This window comes from Phascolarctos cinereus, unplaced genomic scaffold (assembly GCF_003287225.1).
Source record: "Phascolarctos cinereus isolate Bilbo 61053 unplaced genomic scaffold, phaCin_HiC Scaffold_5;HRSCAF=322, whole genome shotgun sequence".
NCBI lineage: Eukaryota > Metazoa > Chordata > Mammalia > Diprotodontia > Phascolarctidae > Phascolarctos > Phascolarctos cinereus.
The window spans coordinates 409,290,214-409,307,556 of record NW_027555958.1 but is presented as its reverse complement, the minus strand read 5'-3'; the positions used below and the strand labels follow the sequence as shown (position 1 = coordinate 409,307,556).

General features: G+C 35.4%; 1 protein-coding gene across 7 annotated transcripts in view; it reads left to right on the top strand.

Annotated features, from left to right (window-relative positions):
• RALGPS2 (Ral GEF with PH domain and SH3 binding motif 2) overlaps positions 1–17,343 on the top strand; it is a 257,998-nt gene that overhangs the window by 139,216 nt on the left and 101,439 nt on the right. For 6 of the 7 annotated variants that reach the window (XR_002324019.2, XM_078156472.1, XM_020984310.2 and 3 more), the window contains 3 exons: positions 1,027–1,116; positions 8,520–8,612; positions 15,791–15,917. Coding sequence is in view for 6 of the 7 variants with exons in the window: in XM_078156472.1 (XP_078012598.1) it covers positions 1,027–1,116; positions 8,520–8,612; positions 15,791–15,917 (310 nt within the window). In the remaining variant the exon portion in view is untranslated. The remainder of the gene's footprint in view (positions 1–1,026; positions 1,117–8,519; positions 8,613–15,790; positions 15,918–17,343) is intronic. The other variant, XM_020984311.2, reaches the window with a different exon arrangement.

Genomic DNA, 17,343 nt, shown 5'->3' with positions numbered 1-17,343 from the left:
TTTTGTTTTGCTTGACCCTAGTGGGGAAAGCTAGGAACTCTGCTAGGCAGCAAATTTAAATTCAGTGTAAGGACAACCCTTCTAGGAGAACAATGCAAAATCACAATGGGATGCCTTGGAATTGATGGGTTTCTCCTTATTGAAGGTCTTTGACAACAGGCTAGATGACTACTAGTTGATGAAGTAGAAGAAGGGATTCTTGGTCAGTTATGGGTTGAAACTTAATGGTTGCTAAAGTCTCTTCACACTTTAAGATTCTCTAATTCTTTAGTATATCACTTTTTAATTATGATTTGCAATTGACAGCTTTTATATATATACATATATATAATCTTATTTTACTGGAGGTAGTTAAGTAGCATGGTGGCTAAAGCATTGCACCTGAAGTCAGGATGATCTGAGTTCAAATTCAGCCTCAGACACTTAATAGATGGGAGACTCTGAGCAAATCACTTAATTGCTGTCTGTTTCCTCATCTGTAAAATTGGGATAATAATAGGACCTTCCTCCTAGGATTGTTGTGAGAATAAAATGAGGTGATATTTATAAGGCACTGTGCAAACCTTGAAGTGATATATAAATGCTAGCTGCTGTTATTATTACTATCACCACTGCTACTATTGTTGCTTCTAACAAGGAAGACCATGCGGTGCGCTGGAAAGAGCACTGGCTGTGGAATCACAGGACCTCGATTCAGTATCAACTTAAAGACTCTCTTCATAAACTTAGGAAAATCAGTTAACCCGTTGGGCCTCAGTTTCTTCCTTTGTGAAATGAATGGGCTGAACTGAACGGCCTTGGAGATCCCTTCTGTCTCTAAATATATATCCCAAGGTTGGTAAATGTATGACTCTGAAGTAGGCAGAGCAGAAAGAATTCAAACACAGACCTCCAGACCTCAGGCAAGTACAGGGCTTTTTATATTACATCATGCCGTTATTGAGGAAGTAGGTTAGTCTTTGCGATTAATTTTACATGAGTGGAACAAAAAGCCTTTCCCTTCACTTATCCTTGTTTTTGTTTTAGGTAAGCTTTTGGGTAGTTCGAGAGATCCTTCATGCACAGACATTAAAAATCAGAGCAGAAGTTTTGAGTCATTATATTAAAACTGCAAAGGTAAGGAATCTTTTTCTTTGCTTTGGGGCTTACATGGGGGTTTCCTTATATTTGAGTTGAATCTTAGAAATGTTTCTAAATAAACATTTCTGAGTACACCTCTTTTTGTTTACTGATTAGGCCTTATACCTACGTTGATTATTGTTCATGGTGCATTTATAAGATCACTGGACTTGGAGACCTTAAGCCAGTTGATTTACATCTCTGGGCATCAGTTTCCTAATCTGAAAAGTGAGGAGGTTGGACCACATAATTTCTAAGGTCTCTTCTTGTTTGCTCTCATATTTTAGGGTGATTTCTAATGCAAACTCATTTTAATACATGTTTCTTAAACCCGATTCTTTTACTTTTTTTCTAATCCATCTTATATTTTACAGTTATGTTTATATATATATATATATATATATATATATATATATATATATCCTAATCATTTGATGTGTATTTTAACAGAAAAAACCTTAGTAATCAGCTTTTGAACTCTGCTAATTTAGAGATGTTTTATTTTCCCAGAAATGTAGTATCTATGTGTCTTGAGGCCTAAAATGGAAGTGTACTAGTCCACTATTGCAAGCCTGTCTGTTTAGGAACAGATCTCTAGCCCACTGTCTGCGGTGTAGCTTCCTGTCTACTTTCTGGGCTCTTGTTTCTCCTTTCTCATCTACTTAAAAATGGATTTATTATACTCTGTGTATCTCCGCTATGAATATTTTAGTATATGTAGGACCTTTCTTTCTTCCTTTGAACTCCTTGGGATATATGCCTATCAATTGGCTATTTTAATCAAAGGGTAGGGACCTTTTAGTCACTTTATTAGCGTAATAAAAATTGTTTTCTACAATAGTTTGACTAATTCACAATTCAACCAACAACCAGCCCTTCCAGCATTTCCTGTCTTTTGTCATCTTTGCCTGTTTGTTTGGTGTGAGGTGAAATCACAAAGCAGTTTTGATTTGCATTTTTCTTATTATTACTATTTGGAACACTGTTTTATATGATTTTTGATCAATGGAAATTCTTCTTTTGAGAATTGTTTATACCCTTTATCTTATTTTGCCCTGGGGACTAAATCTTGGTCTTACATATTTATGCTAACTCAAGATATCTTGTATATCAGACCTCTATCAGAGATATTTGATGCAAAGATTTTTGCCCCCAATTGAAAACTTCTTGTATTTTCACTGATTTTGTTGGTGTAATAACTTTTCATATAATCAAAATAATCTTTTATTTTTTGTGTTTGTCTCTATTTCTTGTTTAGTTAACAAACCCCCTTGCCTTAACTGTGGGAAGTACTTGATTTGACTTTCTTTCATTTTAAAAAATGATCTGACCTCCATAACATTCAGATTATGTCTCCATTTTGAGCTTTTTTGCTATGTATAGTAGAGATGCTGGTCTGAACCTAATTTCTGGCAAATTATTTTCTAGCTTTCCCAGATATTCTTGTCAAATAAGGAGTTATTTCCATAGTAAGCTATAGTGTTATAATTGTTGAGACCAGTGGGTTATTGAATTTGATATCTAACCTGTTTCACCAATCTGCTTTTTAATTTTTAAACTGATACCAGATAATTTTGATGATTATTACTATATCGTATAATTTGAAGTCTGGAAATGCTGTTTCCCCTTCATGTCTACTTTTTTTCATCATTTCCCTTGAGATTCTAGACATATTATTCCTGCAGATTAATTTTTTTTCCCCTAACATTATGGAGTCCTCTTTTGGTGGTTTGATTTTTATAGTACTACAGAATTCACGTAGTTTTGTATTTTTTTAAATCCTAATTTTATTAGCGGACATTAAATTGTTTTAATTCAAAGACATGGCCATGTGTTTCCCCTTTCACCATGAAAGACTTTAAAATATTTTGTTTTGGTAGCATAAAAGTATACTTTTGAAAGAACTGTGTAGTGACTAATACTGTTCCTGAGTGGACAGATCTTTTCCAAGTTAAGTAAAAGTAATAGCTTTACTTCAAATAAAACTAAATGAGAAAGCTCACTGGATTTAGAGTCAGAGAACCTAGGTTCAGATGCATAGTCAGTTATTTTCTGTGTAACTTCCTACAAATAAGTTAACCTCTCTGGGTCTGAGTTTCCTCCTCTCTAAAATAAAAGGGTTGGACTAGATGGCCTTTAAGATCCCTTCCAACTTAAAATGTATGATTCTATGATCCTTTGAGATAAACCAGATCTTTCTTTTTGACCTCCTAAGCTGTCCTGGGCAAGAAAAATGAAATACTGTGACTTTTATTATCACTCTTATTATCCCACTTAGAATTTGATTTGAGGTATTTTTAAAAAATTGTTTGGAGGATTTGGTTGGGAGAGTTCAGCAGAAATGCTAGATTCCCTCTGTAGCCAAAATTAGAAGGAAAACAGGAAACTGGGGGAAATTTTTACAGCAAGCTTCTTTAATAAAGGTCTCATTTTTCAAATATATAGGGAAATGAGCCGTATTTATAAAAAATAAGCCATTCCCCAGTTGATAAGTGGTCAGAGAATAAGAATAGGCAGTTTTAAGAAGAAGAAATCAGAACTATCAGTAATTATATTTAAAAATGCTCTGAAACACTAATAATTAGAGAAATGCACAATAAAACAAGTCTGAAGTACCATCTCACACTTAACCTGATTGCCAAACGTGACCAAAACGAAAAAATGACAAATGCTAGAGGGGATATGGAAAAATAGGAATGCTATCACACTGTTGGTAGAGCTGTTGGACTGGTCCACCCATATTGAAAAACAATTTGAAACTATGCTTAAAGGGCTATAAAACTGTTTATACCCTTTGGCCCAGAAATACAACTATTAGGTTATATCCCAAAGAGGTCAAAGTAAAACAGAAAGGATCCATATATGAAAAATTATTTATAGCAGCTTGTTTTATGATGGCAAAGAGTTGTAAACTGAGAGGATGCCCATTAATTAGGGAGTGGCTGAACAAGTTGTGGTATATAATTGTAATGGAATACTATTGTGCTATAAGAAATGACAAAGTAGATGGTTTCAGAAAAACCCGGGAAGACTTTTATGAACTGATAAAGTAAAGTGAGTAGAATTAGGAGAACATTGTACACAGTAACAGCAGCATAGTATTATAATGACAGTTAACTGTAAAAGACTTAGCTACTCTGATCAGTACATTAATCCATGATAATTTCAAAGGACTTTGATGAAAAATGCTCTCCATCTCTAGAGAGAGAACTGATGAACAGTGAAAGCATAGTTTCTTTAACTTTCTTTTTCTTTTTTTTCCACAACAAGGCTAATGTGGAAATATATTTTGCATGATTTTGTATGTATAATGGGTATTGCAGTTCTTGGCTTTTCAGCAGGTGCTGGAGGGAAAGAAAAAGGAAAGATATGCCTGCCTCCCTAGAGAAACTGTCTGCCCTGGAAACCAGCCACATAGTAACAATAATAACAACATCAGTAACTATAATAAAAGCTAGAATTCGTGCTTTAAATTTTAAACCTTTTACATAGGTTATTTCATTTGATCATCACAATAGTCCTGGGAAGTAACTAGACAATGGATAGAACACTGAGCCATAGTCAGGAAGACTCTCATTTTCCTGAGTTCGGACCAGGCCTTAGATACTTAATAGCCGTGTGACCCTGGGCAAGGCAGTTAACCCTGTTTGCTCCAGTTTCTGCATCTGTAAAATGAGAAGGAAATGGCAAACTGCTGCAGTATCTCTTCCAAGAAAACCCCAAATGGAGCCACAGAGAGTCAGACATGACTGAACAACAGTGCATGCCCAGCTCTCTCAGTTTAGATGGTGACAGAGTTTGAAGTTTGGAACGCAGTGAGATCAGGATGCCTCTAAGACATCCAGGTGGAGATACAAGAGGAAAAGGTCATCAAGACAGTTGAGGGCTGAATAAATAGTTTAGAGAATTATCAGCGTGAAAATGATAAATAAATCCAAAAAACTCTGTAGCATCTTTCCCCTTCTCTCAGTTTAAGTAAAAACCAGCATCCTCAGACCTTAGACTCCTGAGAGAGCCTTCTAATTGGTCTGCCTGCCTCAGGTCTCTCCACACTCCCAGTCTATTCTTCACATAGCTGCCAGTGAATTTCCTAAAGGTAGGTCTGACCATGTTATCTTTTTATTCAGTAAATTCCACTAGCTGCCAATTACTTCCAGGTTCATATATAAAGTTCTTTGATGTTTTTAACGCTGACTTAGTAACTCAATATGTGGGCTGAATGAAATAAAGAAGGTGACTCTGAAATCGTCAATCTGGGTGACTGGTAAGATGGTATTCTTGACCACGATAAGGATCTTGAACTTTTCCTTAACACAAAAATTCACATTTTTTTAAACGGCTGTTTTATCCCATGAATTCCATAAGGTTTTAAGTTATATGGAACCACCACTATCTTCAGAGAATCAAAATTGTGAATGACTCAGGGGGCAACAAAGATTTATGTTATGGATGAGATGTAAGGCTAAAACATCAATGCTGAATACACATAAAAAGTGATATAAGAAATAATTTTCAGGAAATATGAATTGAAAAGAATGTCATAGTTAATTAACAAGACATGATGGATAGAAAGCTCAAATGTGCACTGGCATTTATTGAAAGTAATAACAATTGGTGTTCATATGGTTGCTTTGAGGCTTGCAAAGTACTTTTCATACAGTCTCATCTGTTTCTCCCAATAACTCTGAGGAGAGTGCTACACATGTTCTTAGCCCTATCTTGATGACAAAATCAAGGCTCAGAGGTTTATCCAGGATTACGTAGTTAGTGAGTATCTGAAAGGGTATCTGAACCCAGGCCTCTTTGACACAAAGTTCAGTAGTCTTTTGCTAGCAAGTTGACTGTCAATTAGAAAGATCTAGAACTAAGCCTCTAGCACCATAGATACATCTGTTGCTTTATGGGAGGATCTGGGTAAAAATCACACAAAATATTAAGAAATCTGCACCAATGGACTAAGTGTTCAAAGTGATGAGATTGATTCCATTGAAGTATGTATTAATTTACCACTATCTTATAGATTAGGATTTGTGTCTGATAACAGGTTCTGAACTATGAAGTAAATGTAAACATTTCAGTAACAGGAGAAGAAAGACTCTGCTATAAACTGCTTCAAAATATGTATTTATAAAACTTCACATATATTTCATTTGCTCTATTTTATTTAATTCTGTTCAACCAGGCAGAAAATGATATTCCTTTATAGTCATTGTCCCTTATAAATTTGTATTTCTGAAAGGATTTATCAAGTACAGGTAGCTGGTAGCACAGTGGATAGAACACTGGGCTTGAAGTCAGGAAGCCCTGAGTTCAGATTTGACTTTAGATACTTAATAGCTGTGTGCCCCTGGGCAAGTCACTTAACTGCTCTCTGCCTCAGTTTCTTTAGTTGTAAAATGGGAATAACATAGCACCTATCTGCCAGAGTTTTTGTGAAGATTAAGTAAGATAATATTTGTAAAGCACTTGGCAAAGTGCCTGCAGATAGACAATAGACTCTTAATAAATGCTTATTCCCTTCCCTTCCATATAGAGTTAGCTGGGAAGGAACTCTCAGGTGATGTATAATACAGTAGAATGTATACAGACCAAAGATGTCTTAGAGAGTTGCCTAGAGTGCTAAGAAGTTAAGGAAGGATTCAGATGTTAAGGTGGGCATTTCACTGGGCTCTAGGCTTGCCTCTTTTCTCTTTTCCCTCTCTGCTATTTTATTTGGTAATTGCATCAACTCCTAAGGATTTAAATTTTCTCTTCTATGCTGATGATTCACAAATCTGCTTATCCAGCCCTCAACTGTCTGCTGACCTCCTGTCTTGAATTTCCAAATGTGTCTCCAACATCTCAAATTGGATGTCCTATAGGCATCCTAATCTTATCATGTCCAAAACTAAACTCATTATCTTTTCCCCCAAGCCCCACCCCCGTAATTTTCCTTTTACTATTGAGAGGACCACCATCCTCCTTGTCACTCATGTTTACAAACTAGATGACAATTCTTGATTCCTCGCTCTTTTCTTACTCCCCAAATCCATCTGTGGTCAACTCCTGTTGATTTTACTTCTGTAATATCTCTTACGTCCCCTTCTCTGGCCTCTTCACCTCAGAGCTGTACAATTACAATAGTCTATTTGTCTCCCTGTCATAAGGCTCTTCCCATTCCAGTCCATCCTCAGCTCCGCTGTGAAATTGATCTTCCTAAAGTTCCAGTCTGACCATATCACTCTCCAACTCAGTTCCAGTGGCTCCCTATTATCTCCATGGTGAAATATAAAAACCTCTCTTTGGTATTCAGAGCCCTCCGTAACCATTTCAGTCTTATACCTTCTTTCCCTCCCCAACATACTCTACAAGCCAGTGACACTGGCCTCTTTGCTGTTCCTCCATCAGGATGCTCTTATCTCTCGGATCTAGGCATTTTCTCTAGCTGTCCCCATACTTGAAATGTTCTCTTTCCTCATCTCTATCACCCCTCTTCCCAGCTAAAATCCTACCTTCTATAGGAAGCCTTTCCTGATACTCCTTAATTATAGCAATTTCCCTCAGTTGATTATTTCCAGCTTATCCTGTACATAGCTTTTTTGTGCATTGCTGTTTATGTGTTGCCTCCCCCGTTAGACTTTGAGTTCCATGGGAGCAAGGACTATCCTTTGCCTTTATTTTTATTATCAGTACTTTGCACAATGCTTGGTACAGATAGGTACATAATAAAGTCTGGCCCTCTTGGCTTCCAGGCGAATTCTGTCTTGCTACAGCCTCCTATCTTTCTACATGGAGAAAATGTAATTTAAATCAGTAATTCTACTGAGCACCCATAATGAAGAAACAATTGAGGCTATAGAATTTCTGTTTCCAGAGATCCTCCACAAGAAAACAGACCACTATCCATTTCTTATGGTTTAAAAAGTCTCTTGTCTATCTTTTTCAATTCTTTGTCTCCTATGTTTATTTTGGTGTGGTACTTAGAATATTACATTACCAGGTAATTAAAGACTGTTTCACCTGCTTAGAGTTTTTTTATTTTTATCATGAACTTGCCAACAAATATTCTAGTTTACAAAGAACAAAAAAAGGATTTTATATGAAACCATCAATTTCTGTTAGTTTTTTAAAAGATATTTATTAAATTTAATATAGTGACAGAATTGCCCTTTTTGTTTGCGTCTTTGTCCTCCTTCAATTTAAAAAAATTTCTGTATATTTCTTTGTTTTAGTGACTACTAATTGTTTATAGATAGGCTATATTTTATCAGATGGCCTTTTTTTCCACTATGAAAATGGGAAGCTTTACAATTTTAAACTACAAAGCTAATGATATTTGTGTAAAGGATCTTTTTATATATGTAAATAAAAATGGTTTTATTGATGCCATTTATTTTTCAATTCTTTTTTTTATTTTTCAGAAATTGTATGAATTAAATAACCTCCATGCACTTATGGCAGTGGTGTCTGGTTTACAAAGTGCCCCCATCTTCAGACTAACTAAAACATGGGCAGTGAGTATTTTTTAAAACTATACTTCATTATTTCAATGATCTGTGATTTAATCAGTGTGCTTGCTACCTCCACTGATCAGTTCTTGCCTTAAAAGATGGTCTTTGAGAGATTTGTTTGCCCTAAAATTTCATTACTCTGTGTCCCAACTAGTGATTAAAGTCTAGTCTTCAGCTACATAAGCCCTTGGATATAGATATGTAAATGGCTTCTACCTGAGCCTCTTCTCACTTGACGGGACTTTACAAAGCTTGTGCTCTAATAAACTTGGAGAACCAACATCTGCCATGATCAGGCTTTGGGGTGCCAGTCTTCTTATACTTGATGCCCCTGCAAGCATTCTGTGATCTAGCTACATTGGTTTCTTTGCTGTTCCTTGAGCTCAGCAATCCATCTCGTCTGCATGTCTTTACATTAACTCTTCCTCATGCCTGGAAAGCTCTCTCCTCATCTTTGCCTCTTAGAATTGCTGGCTTCCTTCCAAACTCACTCAGATGCTACCTTCTGCAGGAAGCCTTTCTTGGAGCCTATAGCTTTTAGAGCCTTTGCCCTTGAAGGCTACTTTCCATCTGCTATGTATGTGACTTCAGTCCATTTATTCACTTATTTCCCCCATTGGAGTATAAGCTTCCTAAGCAGTATGTAAATGCCAAGAGTAGTAACTGTTTCTGCCTCTTTGTGTATCTCCAGTGCTTAGCACAGTACCTGCTGCCTACTAAACACTTAACAAAAAGTTGTTCATTGAAGCACGCTGCTGGTTTTACAGTTAGCAGAGACTTGGGTTCAGATCAGTCTTCTCTAATACTCACTTAAAGTGTGCCCATGAGCATGCAGTCAATCAGAATGTATTTATACAGTGCCTTCTGTGTGCCGGTGACTAGGTACCATGTATACAAATACTATGAATAAAACAATCCATAGTTTCTAGCCACTTACCTTTCAGAGGCCTTGGTTTACTTATCTACCTCACTGGTTTGTTGTGAAGATATTGCGAGTTAATGTATTCAAAGTGCTTTGTATACTTTATAGTATCTATAAATGTATTTTTGTGTCAGGAGTAATTTATTAACTTGTAGAAAAGAAAGTTTAAAGTGACTTTGTAGTTATACAAAATATTTGGGTTTTCTTTAAACCTAACTCTTCTTCTTAAGGAATTTTCCTAATTGTGTAGGGTAAGCAGGGATCTTTGAAATTATCTCTTCAAATCTAATCTTACATCTGGAGAGATTGAAGCCCAAAGATTGTATCATGACCAAAGCCATAATTAATTTGTAGTAGAGCTAGGAGAAGAAAAATGGTTCCCAGCAGAATTTTGTTACATGTATGTGACTGTTGTTTAAAAATATAATGTTTTGCATTAATCAGAAAATTATCAATTCCTCTCCCCTCTCCCCACCCATTTTCTTTCAGTTGTGCAAGTTTTTAAGGTGTTACTCTTGGAGAGGTAGAGGAAAATTCAAAGAGGATCAATAAAGTGCTTCTGATTAAAATGTCCTCTTTTTCTGTAGGCAGTTCTTTACTCATAACTCAGATTTTATTTTCACTAGTAGAACCATATCACTTACCAACATAAATATAAATACCAGTATAAATCAGCTACTCATAATTTTTTGTTTAGGGATTCGCATATGAAATACTAAGAATTTAAGTGACTTTCCTATGGTTACACAGATTCTGTGTATCAGAAACAATATTGAACTCAGGTCTTTCTGACTATGAGGCTAAAGCACTGTCCAGTCATGCACTACTTCCTGATAACATTTTATATGGCCATATAATCCTAGAATATTGGCATTGGAGGTGACTTTTAAATTATTTAGTTCAGTTCCTTCATTTTACTGATGAGAAAATTAAGGGTCAGAGATTTTCAAGGTCTGGTCCAAGGTATATTGGAGAGCCAGAAGGCAAACTCATATCTGCCTGTAGAATATAGAGTGCTCTCTCCAGGACACCACTGCATGTTCTGATTTCTAATGAGCAAAATAAAATAAAAACGCTAGAGGATTGGATTTTATATTTTCTACATTCATATGACTGAATTTCACGTCACACAGAATTGCCTCCTATTTCAAATAATTTCAACTCAGCAAATGTTAAATGCCCACGATGTGTGAGACATTATTTTCTAAATTTTTTTGAGTAATTTACCTCTTAGGTTTTATGAAATTAAATTTCCTCATTATTAGTGGATTTCTTGATGTTGTTCCTTAATTTTATATTTGGAAAATACTGGAATTTGTTTCATCTAAAATAAGACCACATACTGTACTGGATAGATTAATGGACCTAAAGTCAGAAGAACTAGGTTCAGATCTCACCTCAAACCTTTCTTCTGTAAAATGTGAGACCCTTTCCTCTTCTGTAAAATGAATAAGTTAGATTTAATGACCTCTAAGATTCCTTCCAAATCTGACCTTATGATATGTTTATCAGTGTTTTTGTTGTGCCAATACCAAAGTGTGCAGCAAAGCATTAAACTTAACAAAGACATTTCTCAAATTATTTTAATCAGATATTGTCCAGGTCCTATATTTGTTTCAGTTAGCAGTAGGACATTCGTAGTCCAGCCTTCCAGCTTTCAGGTCCCTTCAGCTGGAAAATTTCCATCACCACTGCCCTGCTTGTTCTTCAGAGCTATTCTAAGCAATGTTGGACAACAACTCTTTCAAGTTATTTGTTTAGAAAAAAGCAGAGGTAGGCTTGTATTATTTTGGACATATCTTTTATTTGAGAATATGATTGATTAATTTTTCTCCTTTTGTTATGTGTTGGGCATTTAGCTTCAACTCATAATGTAGTTATTTATTTTGTGCTTCCATATTTTTTTTAACTTAAATACAAAATAAGAAAAGAAAAAAAAACATTGCCATGTACACTGCAGTACATAAGAAAGCATTGAATATAAAACAATAAATTCCCATTTCAGGAAAACCTATATAATGAAAACTACACACATTGTTTTCAAAGCTGCCCAGCTTTTCTTTGCTTCCTTATTGGTTTTCTGTTGTTGTCTGCTGTGTACTTTTTACTCTTTTTTCCCTTCCCTCCTCTCCCTCCCTAAAGAAGGCAACACTTAAGCACGGAGTGGGGTATGTGCATGTGTGTGTGTGTGTGTGTGTGCATTTCTTCTATTCTTGCCTGTATAGGTTTTATTTATATAAGAAAATTTTAATTTAAAATATTCAAAATTAGCCTCTTTACACTTCAGTAATGTTCTCCCTTATAATATAGTTTTAAGGTCTGATGCTGCTGAATCTACTCCCTTTGCATCTTTTTTCCTGCTTCTTTGAAGTTCCTGACCTTTTGTTCTTCCAAATGAACTTTGTTATTATTTTTTCTAACCCAGTAAAATAATTTTTAGTAATTTAATTGGGATGATGAATAAATAGATTAATTAGGTAAAATTGTCATTTAAAAAATTATGTTGACTTTATCTACCCATGAACAATAAATATTACTTCAGTTATTTAGATCTGAGTTTATTTGTATAAAAAGTGTTTTATGTTTGTGGTTCATTTCCTGTGCTTAATTGTTGCCTTCTTTAGGGAGGGAGAGGAGAGAAGGGGAAAAAAGAGTAAAAAGTACACAGCAAACAACAACAGAAAACCAATAAGGAAGCAAAGAAAAGCTGGGCAGCTTTGAAAACAATGTGTAGTATTTATTATATAGGTTTTCTTGAAATGGGAATTTATTGTTTTATATTCAGTGCTTTCTTATGTACTGCAGTGTACATGGCAATGTTTTTTCTTTTCTTATTTTGTATTTGTTTAAAAAAATACTGGCTATTTTAAATGGTCTAAAACAATATTAAATAATATTGCTAACATAGTATAGTTTCTTTTTCACTTTTTATTAAATCTATTTTAACTTTGTATGAGATCATGATTACTACCCCTGCTTTTTTTACATAATAAATTTTACTTCTGCCCTTTATTTTATCTTTGTATGATAGTATCTCTCATTTTTATAATGTTTCCTGACAGCAACATATTGTTGAATTCAAATGTTTAATCTGTCCCTTTCCGTTTTATGGGTAAATTCATTCCATTTACATTCTAAGCTACAATTACTTGTTGTATATTTTCCTCCTTCCTATTTTTTCTCACTATCCTCATCCTATTTACCCTATCTCTCCCTGCTTCTCTGCTTTACTTCTACCCACTACCTTATCCTCCTATTCCTTAACCTACCCACTTCTCTAAAAGTCCCTCCCTCATCCTCTCCCCCCACTCTTCCTCCTGACCCTCTTATTTCTTTCTGAATTTAGAAAATTTTTATGCCCTTCTAGATTTGTACATTATTCTCTTTTTAACCCATTCCTGGTGAGAGTAAGGTTCCAGCACCACCTGTCCTCCTCACTACTAGCTTCTTCTGTATCAATTCTTCATTTCACGCCTCATTTGTATGAGATAATTACTCCTTTTTGTCTCTCCCTACACTATTTTTTAGAATCACCTCATCATAGTCGGCTCAGCCCATGCCTTTCTTTCAAACTGCCCAAATAATGATGACAATCATAAGATTGCTGCTAATATTTTCACATATACAAAGTAAACAACTTGACCTTATTAAGTCCCTTATAGCTGGTCTTTAATGTTTACCTTATATTTCTCCTGGATGTTAGATATCAAATTTTCCTTAAATTCTGGGGATTTTGTCACAACAACCTGAAAATCTTTGAATTGATTAAATGTCCATTTTTTTTTCCATTCAGGATTATACTTTGCTGGGTAAGTTACCCTTGGTTGTAATCCCAGCTCTTTTGCTCTGTGGAATACAGTATTCCAAGACCTATAGTACTTCAACATAGTAGCTGTTAGGTCTTGTGTAATCCTTATTGTAGCTCCATGATATTTAAATTGTTTTTTCTTGTTGCTTCCAATAGTTTTTCCTTAACTTTGGAGCTTTGAAACTTGGATATGAGAGTCCTATTAAGTTTTCCTCCTTGGAGCTCTTTCAGGTGGTGATCAGTAGATTTTTTTTTTCTATTTCTGCTTTGCCTTCTTGTTCTAGAACTTCTGGGCAATTTTCCTTGATAATTTCTTGTAATATTATATTAAGATTATTTTTAATCATAATTTTTTTGTAGTCCAACTATTCTTATATTATTTCTCCTTGATCTGTTCTCCAGATCAGTTTTTCTCATGAGATGTTTCATGTTGTTTTCTATTTTTTTATTCTTTTAATTTTGTTTTATGCTTTCTTGGTGCCTTAGTATATCGTTAGCTTCCCCTTGCCTGATTCTAGTTTTCAAGGAATTATTTTCTTCCTTAAGTTTTTGATTCTCTATTTCAAGTTGGTTGACTTTCTTTTCATAATTTTCTTGAGTTTCTTGGATTGCTTTTTTTTTTTGTTAATTTTTTCCTCATTCTTTCTTACTTGATGTTTAAAGTCCTTTTTAAGTTCTTCTGAGAACTTTTTTTTGTGCTTGGGACCATTTGACATTTCTCATTGAAAAAAGAGAATGGATTTTTTAGCTCCATTCTCTTCCTCTGAATATGAACTCAGATCTTCTCTATCCCCGTAGTAACTCTCTGTGGTTGGATTCTTTCTCCTTTGCTTGCTAATTTTATTTATTTATCTATTGCTTTATTTTATTTATAGTAGCTATATATATAATCAAGTTGTAGTGCTGAGGTATGGGGAATGATGCCCCAAGTCTGATTTCCTTCTTACTACTATTTTCTGAAGTCTATCTTGTCTCTCTTCTGCACTCCTAAGCCATGGCTTGGGCCCCCCAGCCACACTGTTCCAGAAACGATCTTGTTTTCTGCAGTCTTTCTAGTGGCTACAAACTACAGCTGTCCTCTCTGCCCTGAAACAGAAACCAGGGACCCTGCTGTCCTACAAGTGCCCACAGCCAGCAAGGCTCCACCCCTCGCTACCAGGCTCACCAGCGTATGCTAGCTCCTTCTGGTCTGCTCAGCACAGTTATGCTTGATGTCCCTCAACAGTGGAAGGTCTTTCAGTCTTCTCCTAACTCAGCTGGCAGACCCCCACACTGTCTATGAGATGAAAGTTTCTAAGGCTGAGGCTACCTCTCCACCCAGCTGCCGCTAGGGCTTGTTTGTTGTTTCTAAAAAGTTGGGATGGTGGCATTTGCCCTTCCCTCAGGCCTGAAGTTGGGTCTTTCCTGGGGTCAGCTCAGTTTGTTTTGAGAGGACAACTGCTTTGCCCCGTGTGGCGAGATTGTCTTTTTTGTGTGGAAGAAATTTGGAGAGCCAAAAGTTTTCTAACTTACTCCACCATCTTCCCAGCATCCTCTCTTCAACTCACAATGTAAAGAAGCAGCTTGTGGCCCAGTGAATAGAGCACTGGGCCTGAAGTTAAGAAGACCTGAATTCAGATCCAGCCTCAGTTACGTATTAGCTCTGTGACCCTGGGCAAGTCACTTAACGTCTGCCTGACAAAAGGATCCACTGGAGATGGAAATGGCAAACTACTCCAGTATCTTTGTCACGAAAACTCCACGGACACTTGGTCCGCAGGGTCGTGAGATGTCGGACACTGCTGAGTGACCGAACAGCCATGCCATGTAAACTGCTCTAGACCAGCTATTCTCAAAGCACGGCCCGTTTCCTTCCCCAGACCCTTTCAGGGGGTCCGCCAGGTCAAAGCTGTTTTTATAAAGTATTAAAATAGTTTTATCTCTGTCACCCACATATGCAGAAGTTATTTGGAGGGATCTTCAGTCATTTTTAAGAGTGCAAAGGAATCCTGACACCGAGAAGGTTGAGAGCGACAGCTGTAGATGCTTGTTTTAAACCTCGAGCTTTCTTGATTCAGAATGCCCATGTGTCCTAGCAATGGTTTATGAAAGTAAGATATCCCTAGACTTGCTGTCTGATTGTGAAGATGAGCCTATTAGTAAATCAGTCGGTCAGGAAAGGTCAGGGTTGTTTACATCTCAGAGGCTGATGGTCATATAATTTTGCTTTTCTTCTTAGCCAGTTTCTGAAACATTTGTAAAAACTGAATGTTTGATGCAAATACTCTGACACCTTAAAAGAACATGACAAGAAAACAATATAACCTTTGTGTCAAAGATGAGAAATTATGCAATATAGTGAGAATTGTAGTTCTTGGAATTGAGAATTATAATGTATTCAACTTTAGTGAAAGCATCAATAAATGTAAAATTCAATATATAATTAATATCTTATGGTTTTCTCTGTTTTAGTTATTGAGTCGAAAAGATAAAACTACTTTTGAAAAATTGGAATATGTTATGAGTAAAGAAGATAATTACAAAAGACTTAGAGACTATATTAGTAGCTTGAAGATGACACCTTGCATTCCATATTTAGGTAAGATGTATCATTTTATTCGTATGCTTGCCTTTAGTTATGTTCTGACTTGTTCGGTATATTAAAATACTAAAATCAAAAATAAGGAAACTGATTATAAGAATTATTGGCTAAAAATTGTTCTTTGGCGAATATATATTCTCTGTCCAAACTATTTATGTGTTTGTGCATTTATATGTATTTACTTCTTTCATAGTAAAAAGGTTCTGAAATTTTTCGTGTGGAGTATCCATTTTCATAGTACTATTTTACATAATGGTCTTTGTGTTAAGTTTGTGACTTATGAAGTTTATAAGCTTGTGAAAATCTTAGGATTTAAATAATACTCTTCAAGAATTAAATATCAGTTTTTAACTTAATCTAAGTGAAAGCATACTTTACCACTACAATGCTAAGGCAGAATGCTGTGTCATACTATTTTAATGACATTTCAGAAATTGCTTAATTGTATGCTGTTGTGTTGCATGGCATATTGTGTGTGTGTTTGTGTTTAGATCATCAACAGTCATTCACAATTTTTGTTTTGAGTTATTTAGCTGCTGCTATTGCTGTTGCTACTTAGAAATAAGAAGCTCTTAATCCTAGTTCAAAGAATACTATATTGTGTATAATTTGACTAAAAACTTAATGTTTACTTTTCTATGTATTTCTTACCAGCAAATTCCCAGTTCTATATCTCGACCTGTAAAGTCATAAAGTATATATATTTGTTTTCAATAAATCTGATGATATGTATGCTGTATACTCTCCATTGAAGTAAGGATGTTCTAAATAGTTATTGTACTTAAATTTGTATGCAAACTAAAATTTTCTTATAAAATGAAGCACCAGGTGATGCATGTGTTTAACTTGGAGTCAGAAAAACCAGAATTAAACCTGTCTCAGACACTTGCTAGCTATATAATCTTGGGCAAGTCACTACAACTCAATCTCAGTTTGTTCATCCATAAAATGGAGACAATAATAGTATCTCTCTCACAAGGTTGTTGTGAGAATTAAATGAAGTGCCTTATAAATGATAGCTCTAAAATTTGTGATATATTTGTAAATATCATTTAATTTCTCATATATAGTGAATAATATAAAGAAATACCTTCACTTCTCTTCCTTCTGTATACTGTCTTCTTTTAGGAAATGAAGGTCCTGTCTTTCACATAAATAACACTGTACCAAACCTGGTGCTGGTTTTTAGTGCCTTTTCTGACAGAAGATATGTAAACAGTTAACTTTTTTTAACTAGGCCTTTGTATCCATAAATCGTGACCTTTCCAAGTGATTAGATGGCCATGTAGGAACTGAATAATATGGTCTGATAGAAAGAGCATTAGACTGTACAAATTCCCAGCTCTGAGATTTTGTAGTGGTATGACAATGGTCAATTTACATGATCTCTCTGTGCTTTAATTTCTTCTACATCTGCCACTTT